This window comes from Elephantulus edwardii, unplaced genomic scaffold, assembly GCF_000299155.1.
Source record: "Elephantulus edwardii isolate Elephantulus edwardi_28Jun2011 unplaced genomic scaffold, EleEdw1.0 scaffold00026, whole genome shotgun sequence".
NCBI lineage: Eukaryota > Metazoa > Chordata > Mammalia > Macroscelidea > Macroscelididae > Elephantulus > Elephantulus edwardii.
This window is the reverse complement of record NW_006399776.1, coordinates 23,242,501-23,251,324: the sequence shown is the minus strand read 5'-3', so window position 1 is coordinate 23,251,324 and position 8,824 is coordinate 23,242,501. Positions and strand designations below refer to the sequence as shown.

Here is an 8,824-nt window from a genome sequence, read left to right as displayed (position 1 = left end):
TCTGCTGCCAAGCTTGTTTTAATCGGGAAGCTCCACCAAACACTGTACACCATGGGTAACCATTATCGCATCTGACACGTCAGTGTCACAGTGTTTAGCATCACAGCAACCACGGGTTACCTCTGTACAGCAAATGGACAGACTAGTTCTATACCACTTAGAAGGATGACCAAAAACAATTAAAACCAGGCCTGAGTGCCACAGATTAAAATCACCCACCTTTGACTTGGTAGCATAAGGGCGCTCTGGTGGCTTAGTGGTAAAGGAGTTGTGTTGCCAACTAAAAAACATGGTTCTAATCCATCAGCTGCTCCACACGAGAAAGATGGGTAATCTCCACCCATGTTAAAACCTATTGCAGGGTCAACTATAAGTCAGCTCAAATTCAACAACAACAGACATTATATGGAGAACCAAGGATACAGCAATAAACAAAACATTCTGCCTTCATAGAACTTGCATTCAAGTGCAGAATTCAAACCATAAGCAAATAGATAATATGATGTTTGAGATAAGACCAATGATGAAAAACAAAGCAAAGTAAGAGTGTTGGAGCTATTATTTGATTTATGAGAATCATGAAGGGTCTCAGGAAGGAAAAATGGAGCAGAAGCCTGAATGAAGCAAACTAGGTATTACTTGGATCAATTACTCAACTTCACAGATTAGGAAAACACATTTATAACTTTGCTGACTTTACCAAATTGTGCCATTACTGAAGTGATGATTAACTGGTCCTTTCCATTTATTTTATCTTGATTATTTGACCATGTGTAATTGGTCCCATGATTAGGCAGGTTAAGATTCAGACTGCATATAATTTCTCTACTGATCATTAACTAATCCTGGGTTTAGTTATTAACCAAGGTCTACTTGCTTTCTCTTGTTTATCGGACCCTGTTTACATTTCTCCATGAATCTCCCCTGGATTTTATCTCCCCATAATGTTAAACATGGCCTCTCAAACATGACTGCTTACCCACACAGCTACAAGTATGATGCAGCCACAGCATTAATTCCCCTTCCTTTACTCCAGAGTTAAGACTGATTCATGAGGCTAGACAAAAATGAAATCTAATATCTTCAGCCAAAACATTCTGAGGAGCATCTTGATGTCTACAAGAGAGTACTCTGGGAATGAGAAGTAGAGGAAAATAAAGGAACACTAGTTAAACATCAAGAATCAATGCAAGATAGGAGTCCCATAAGACTATAAACAACCCATTTATAGAAAGAGAGTTATGGGTGGTGGTGTTAGGTACTGTTGAGTGGAGTACGGCTCACAGGAACCCTATGAACAACAGACTTGAATCCCATCCTATCCTTTATAATCCTCACCATCTCTGATACACTTGAGCCCAATGCTGCAGTCACTGTGTCAATCCTTCTTGATGGGTGGAGGGTCTTCTCTTTCACTGACCCTCCACCAAAGTTTTTACAACTCTCTTTTGCCTTCTCTCTGCCTTCTATATTCCTATTGTTCCAGGCCAAATCAAAGGTTAACTCAAAGATATATCAATAAATGATGCATCAGGAAAAGACAATAGTTTTCTACAATTCAGGCAACCAGCTGTGAATGCTAAATAAGAAATTAAGTATATGTACATTACTAAGAACGATAACTGAAAAATGGGAATGAAGGACAAGAAAACCCTTCATGAGCCTGTCTGTAAGCAAAAGCTTGCTAATTAAACTACAAAGCCACTGTTTTCAGAGTCAGGCCTATAAGTGTAAAGCAAATTTTGGAAAATACATCTATATATGGATTGAAGCTTAACATCAAGAAAACAAGGATTCTCAACACCAGGCCAAATGCCAGCAACATGACAGATGGAGAAATTACGATTGTTAACAATTTCAGCTTGCTTGGTTCCCAATTAACAATCTTGGCACTTGTTGTTAGTTGCTGTTGAGTTGAGTACAACTCATAGCGACTGTATGAACAAAAGATCTGAACCTTGTTCTATCCTGACACTTCCTGACGCATAAGAGTCAACTACAGTAGTCACTGTGTCAATCCATCTAGTTGAGGATCTTCCTCTCCTTTGCTGACCCTCCAGCCTTCCCAAGCCCTCCTAGCAACATGCCCAAAGTATGTGAGGCAAAGCCTCATCATTCTTGCCTCCAAAGAGCATTCTGGTTGCACACTCCCCAAGACATATACATTTGTTCTCCTGGCTGTCCAGGAGATGTTCAGTGCTCTTCTCCTACACCACAGCTCAAAGGCATCAATTCTGTCATCCTTATTCATTGTCCAGCTCTCAGATGCATAGCAAGTAACCAGAATGACTATAGCTTGCATCAGATGACCTTAGTCCTCAAACTGACATCATTATGCTTCAATAATTTGGAGAGGTCCCTAACTGTAGACTTTTCCAGTTAATCGTGGATCCAAGCAAGATGAAGCTGTTGATAGTTTCAATCTCCTCTCCATCCATCCATCAGGACGCTGCCTATCAGTCCAGTGGTAAAGAATCTTTGTCTTCTTGACATCGAGATGCAATCCACACCAAAGGCTACATTCCTTGATCTTCTTCAACAAGTGCTTCAAGTTTTCCTCACTTTCAGCAAACAAGGTTGTGTCATCTCCATAACACAGGTTATTAATGAGTCTCCCTCCAATCCTGATGCCACAGTCCTCTTTGTAGAATACAGCTTCTTGGATAATTTGCTTAGCATACAGACTGAATAGGTAAGGAGAGAGAATATAACCCTGACATACTCCCTTCCCAATTTTAGACCATGCAGTGCTCCCCTGCTTTGTTCACACAACAGCCTCCTGGTCTAGGTATAGGTATTGTGTATGAGCACAATAAGTGCTCTCGGATTCCCATTCTTGTCAGCCACAACTTGTTACAATCTGCACAGTCAAATGCCTTTGTATAGTCAATAAAGCACAAATAGACATTCTTTTGGTATTTCTTACTTTCAGCCAGGATCCATCTGACATCAGCAATTATATCCCTGGTGCCATGGCCTCTTTTAAAGCCTGCTTCAAATTCTGGCACTAGCAATCAGGAAATCAAAAGACTAATTGCATTAGGAAAATCTGCTGTCAGGGACCTCTCCTGTACTGAAGAGTACTAAAGAGTACTAAGAGTACTAAAGAGCAACAATGTCAGTCTGAGACTAAGGTGCCCCTGATCCAGGCCATGGTTTTTGCAATTACTTACTATGCATCAGACAGTTGGACAAAGACTAAAGATTACAGAAGAAAAATTAATGCCTGTAAGTTGTGGTGCTGGAGAAGAAAACAGAACATACCATGGACTGCCAAGAGAACAAACAGGTCTGTCTGTCTTCGAGGGAATGAAACCAAGTTGCTACTTGGAGGCAAGGATTTTGAGGCTTTATCTCACATACTTTGGCCATGTGTCCAGGAGGGATCAGACCTCAGAGAAGAGCATCATGCTTAGAAGGGTGGAGGGACAGTGCAGAAGAGGAAGACCCCAGATGAGATGGACTGACACAGTAAACTGGGTAATGGGGAAAGGAGTGTCAGAGACAGTGAGATTGGCTCAGGACAGGGCAGGGTTCAGAGCTATGGTCCACAGGGTCGCTATCAGTCGCATGCAATTTGATGGCACATAACAACAACATGCACGGAAACATGATAAAGTTCTGTAGAACTTCCTTTGTTCTTAAAAACAGCTTACTAAGGCGAGCTCTGGTAGCCTAGTGGCAAGAAGCTGCACTGCAGTCCCAGACGTGCATGGTTCAAATCCACCAGATGCTCTGCTGGAGAAGGAGAAACAATCTCCTCCTGTACCACTCAGATCTCATTTGATGGTACACACACACACACAAAAATAATATAATTTAAAAAAAATTTTTTTAAAAAAAACACAGCTTACTAAAACTAAGAAGTACAAGGCAAAATGGTAACACCGTAATGCTTCTACAGACTATCACAGAACTTGGGCTAGTAAAAAGTTAACTGGTTGAGATTTATGTTACCAGGGGTAAATAAAATTGCTACTTTATCTCCATTGTGTATAAATGCAATATAATCTTTCACAAAGGAATAGAATGCAACTAGAATTTGCCTAGAGAGTCAGGTTTTCTCCTCTTTTGTTTCTTATACCTGAGAGATGTGATTAAAATACTGCAAAACTGTCTCCACAGGGCGTTTGAAGAACATCTTCTCCTGAGGTTTTAGCTATGAAAAGAGTAAGAGAAACAATGAACATATCCACAACAGAAAGAAATAAAATACTGTCAAACATGGCAAAGGATGTGCCATTCTTTATAAAATGTCTGGTATTATGTGCCACTGTGCTTAAGAAGATCATTACTGTCTAGAAGATGAAGATTATTTGCCCTAATTTTCCTTTCTTCATGCACACAGTGTTCTTTTGTGGCTTACCTTCTTTTTTTACAATTACTACCCATGTGTTTCTTTTCTTTCTTTTAAAAAAAAATCTCATGAACTCTACTTTGAGTGTACTTCTTACAGGCCAGGAATGGGATGGAATTTCTTGTGGCAAAGAGAGAAACTTACATTATCAGAAAGAGCCAGATGCTTGCAAGTAGCTCCACAAACGGCACATTTTTCTAAGGGGAAAACGGGGAAATACTTGGTTTTCATGAACAAGAAAAGGATCAATTTCCCTTAAATACATTGCTATAGTCAAGTAGGCTAGCAAGAGAAAAAAGGAGGCTTCTAACTGAATTTAAAATAGCACTGTTATAAAATGATACAAGCTTAAGCTCTGTCAGTTAAACCGATATTTCCAAGCATGTTGAAGACAAGTGTTCCTCTTTCTCCTTTTCAACAATTCTCATTTTTTTTCTGTGAGTGGGAAACAATACTACCATCACCAACCTTCCCACCCTCCTCACGCCTAAGCAGAGTTGTTATGTGCCACTGAGTTGACTATGACTCATAGTTACCCTATGAACAATGGATCTGAACTCTGCCCTATCCTGTGCCATTCTCATAATTCCTGATACACTTAACCCCACTTTTATAGTCACTCTATTGATCCATCTTGTTGTGGGCTTTCCTCTCTTTCACTGACCCGCCGCTTTTCCAAGTATGTCCTTTTCCAAGAACTGGCCTCTCCTAACAATATGCCAAAGTATATGAGATGACGCTTCCTTGGATTGATAATGAACACCCTTGGTACCAGCAATCAGGAGACATACTAAGAAAGTCTGCAGTCTGGGACCTCTCTAAATTATTGAGGAGCAATGATGTCAGTTTGAAGACTAAGGTGTACCTGATTGAGGCTATGGTCTTTAAAATCACATCCTATGCATGTGAGAGCAGGACAATGAATAAGGATGACAGAAGAATTATTAATGCCTTTTAACTATGGTACTGGAGAAGAGTACTGAATATCCCATGGACTGCCAAAAGAACAAACAGATATGTCTTGGAGAAAGTGCAGCCAGCGTGTTCCCTGGAGGCAAAGGTGATAAAGCTTCTCATATACTTTGAGAATGTTGCTAGGAGAAGCTATTCATTGGAGAGGGACACATGCTTGAAAAGGTGGAGGGATGAAGAAAGAGAAGACTCTTAACCAGATGGATTGACACAGTGACGGCAGCAATGGACTCAAGTGTGTCAGAGATTGTGAGGATGGCACAGGATAGGATAGGGTTCAGATCTGTTGTTCATAGGGTCGCTACAGGCCGTACTTGACTCAACAGCACCTTATAATAACAACAACAGAATGTTTGAAAAGGAAAATCCCTAATCTTTTTTTTAAATTAAAATTTCATTAGTAGCTTCCTTTTTAACCCTGTTGGAGAAGTTTTTGGATGTGCATAGGGATTTTATTCTTAGAAGGGTCCATTCATCTATTTTATCCTCTCCTGGTTGTGGGTTTTTCAGGATGCTTGGAAGACACTTTATGTTGTGGATAAGGGTTTCTAGAGTTCTTCCAAGCTTTTCTCTAATGAAGTTTATAGTCCTTGGGTTTAGTCCTAGGTCCTTGATCCACTTTGAGTTGGTTTTTGTGCATGGAGTGAGGTGTGGATCTTGCTTGAGTTTTCTACAGATAGTTTTCCAATTTTGCCAACACCATATCTTAAAAAGGCTGTTGTTTCCCCACTTAATTTATTTCATCTCTCACTGTTGGTGGGAGTGTAAAATGGTGCAACCACTATGGAAGGCAGTATGGCACTTTCTCAAAAAGTTGGAAATAGAAATACCATTTGACCCAGCAATTCCACTACTAGGAATATACCCTAAAGAAACCAGAACTGCCACCCAAGCAGATATATGCACATCCATGTTTATTGTGGCTTTGTTCCCAATAGCAAAGAGTTGGAAACAACCTAAGTGTCCATCAACAAACGAATGAATAAAGAAGCTCTTGCATATTCACACAATGGAATACTATGCTACACTGAAAAATAAAGAACTGCATGAAATCTTATACAAAATAGGTGACCCTGGAGGTCATTATGCTGAGTGAAATATCTCAGTCACAAAAGGACAAATACTGCATAGTGCCAAGGTTGTAAAATGGGACTGACATCTGGGTTGGGGGGAACCTAAGAAAAGAGGGGATAAATAATGTATACAACATTGAAACAGATGAGGGAGAGAACTGTTTAAAAAGAATATAGGTTTAGGTATTATTTTCATAAACAGAAAAAGAAATGCATAGTAAAGTGGACTGTGGACTCTGGGATGGGGGGTTGTATAACAATGAAAGAATTTTTTTTTCTTCAAAGAGAAAAACAAACTTGGGGGAAGGGATGGGCAGGGAGGAAAGTGTGCAACAACGAATGAATGGAGGGGAAAATTAAATGGAAAGAATATGCTGTAAAAAACATATACACTGCATTTAAAAATCACTAATAAAAAAATTCAGTTGTAGTGCTGGCTATTTCTTGAGGTAAATTTCATGTCGGGGAAAACATCACACAACACTCACTTCATACAGAAAACCACTTCAAAATGAGCTGTTGTAGCCAAAGTAAACAACTTTGTTGTATTGGCAACTTAAATGAATCATGAAATTCGGACAGAGGGGTAAATGTTTCTCTAGAGGATACCTAACCTGACTATTCTTTCCTTAGAATCACCAGTCCTGGATATTGTTGCTTGAATGAGCTATCAAGTGCAAGTCATTTTCTGTTTGCCAACAAAAACAAGCAGGCCCCCCTCACCCCACAACACACAAAAAATTCCAAAGTTCTCCACCATCTAAACAATAAAGTTGATGTCCTTTAGCCTGGTATACACACAGCCTTCTATCATCTGGCTACGGCCTTTCCATCCAGCCTCATGGCTCACCATTTCTTGAGTCGGAAACGACTCGATGGCACATAACAACAACAACATGTGTTATCTTGAATAAAATTTCATTATATGACAAACCTTTATGTACACTGTTCTCTTCCATTATAATACACTTTCCTCTCTTGGCTACTTGGCAAGCAGCTCTTCTTTATGAAGTCTTCCATAATCAAAGCACCTGACCTGAAGTCCTTAGTCTGAGTTATTTCCTCACCTTGTAAGTATTTTAGCATAAAAATAAAACCTTAAATTAAAGCCCTATTTCTAAGACTGAACAGCTATGAGAACTTGGTAAAATAATTTGTGTTTTCTGAACCAGTTTGCTCTGTTAAAAAAGAGGTCCACTAATATTTAACCTTCTGGGGTGTGGTAAGGGTTACATAAAATTGGTACATGTGAAAATGCTTTTTTACAAAAGTATCATCAGCATAATTTTTAATCAAATTTATTTTATAGGCTAATTACATCCAATTAGAAATGAATGGCTTTTTTAAAGGTAAATTGTAATGATAGATTTATTAGAAAGTTACATCCCTAGAAAGACAGACCTTCCTCCTTGAAAAGAGATAAGGAGAAAAAGGGAAATGAATGGTTCTTAATATCAGCTAAATTTCTCCCTCACACCTATTCACTATTTTTATTCTTTCTCTTTCATCTTATCAGTCTGACTCCTGTGGCTTTCCCTGTTAATAGATTTTAAAACAATAAGTAACTTCTAGCACTCAAATAATCAATATTCCATTTGCCAAATGGTTCTTTACTAAAGGAATCTTCCAATTTCCACAATCAACAGTTTCCTACATAATTCACACAACCATTGATTAGTCTGTTACATGATTTTTATCCTAAGCCTGATAGAAGAAATAATAAACCATTATTTCTACATTAAAAGTGTTTTTGTCTGAATCTTAAAACAGTTACTTACCCAGAGTTAAACAGTTTTTGCAGAAAATATGGCCACAGCTGGTGACAAAGAAGTGAGCCCCTTCTTTTCGGAAACACTGGTTGCAATGAAACCAATCCATTCTGGAGCAAATAAAGAATAAGAATAACTTGATGTGTAATTGTAACCATTCTAAAAATATGCAAAAGCATACACCATTTTATTGGACTTCTCAAAAATTCTTTGCCACCAATCTCCCACCCCAAATTGAAGGCTTGTGGCAGCTCATGTCAAGTAAAGCTACAAATGTCATTTTTCCAACAGTACAAGCTCATTTAGTGCCTCAGTGTCATATTTTGGTTATTCTCACTCTCATATTTCAGACTTTTTCATACTACTATTGCATATTTCACAGATAATAGTAGAGTATGATCATAATCACTCTTTTTTCCCCATTGGGAAACAAAAGAAGTCATGGTACTCACTTTATTGCAATATTCGCTTTATTTTAGGGTTTTTTTTGTGGAACCTAGCCCACAATATCTGAGTTATGCCTGTAACAATGTTTAGTTTCTGGTATCTTACACTGTGTGCCTATAACTGTGCATATTCCATTTGTTTGTAAATATATCTGAATCATTCTAAAGTGAGAATATTACAGAGTGTAAATTTTATATATATATATA

The 8,824-nt window shown here is 38.6% G+C and overlaps 1 protein-coding gene across 1 annotated transcript in view; it reads right to left on the bottom strand.

Annotated features, from left to right (window-relative positions):
* Positions 1-8,280, bottom strand: part of LOC102857346 (chromosome unknown open reading frame, human C14orf164) — a 42,833-nt gene extending 34,553 nt beyond the window's left edge. Inside the window, exons 1-3 of the mRNA XM_006883306.1 lie at positions 8,181-8,280; positions 4,502-4,554; positions 4,085-4,159 (exon numbers count right to left, since the gene is read on the bottom strand). Of these exons, the coding sequence (XP_006883368.1) occupies positions 4,085-4,159; positions 4,502-4,554; positions 8,181-8,280 (228 nt within the window). The remainder of the gene's footprint in view (positions 1-4,084; positions 4,160-4,501; positions 4,555-8,180) is intronic.
* Between the last annotated feature and the right edge of the window lie 544 nt (positions 8,281-8,824).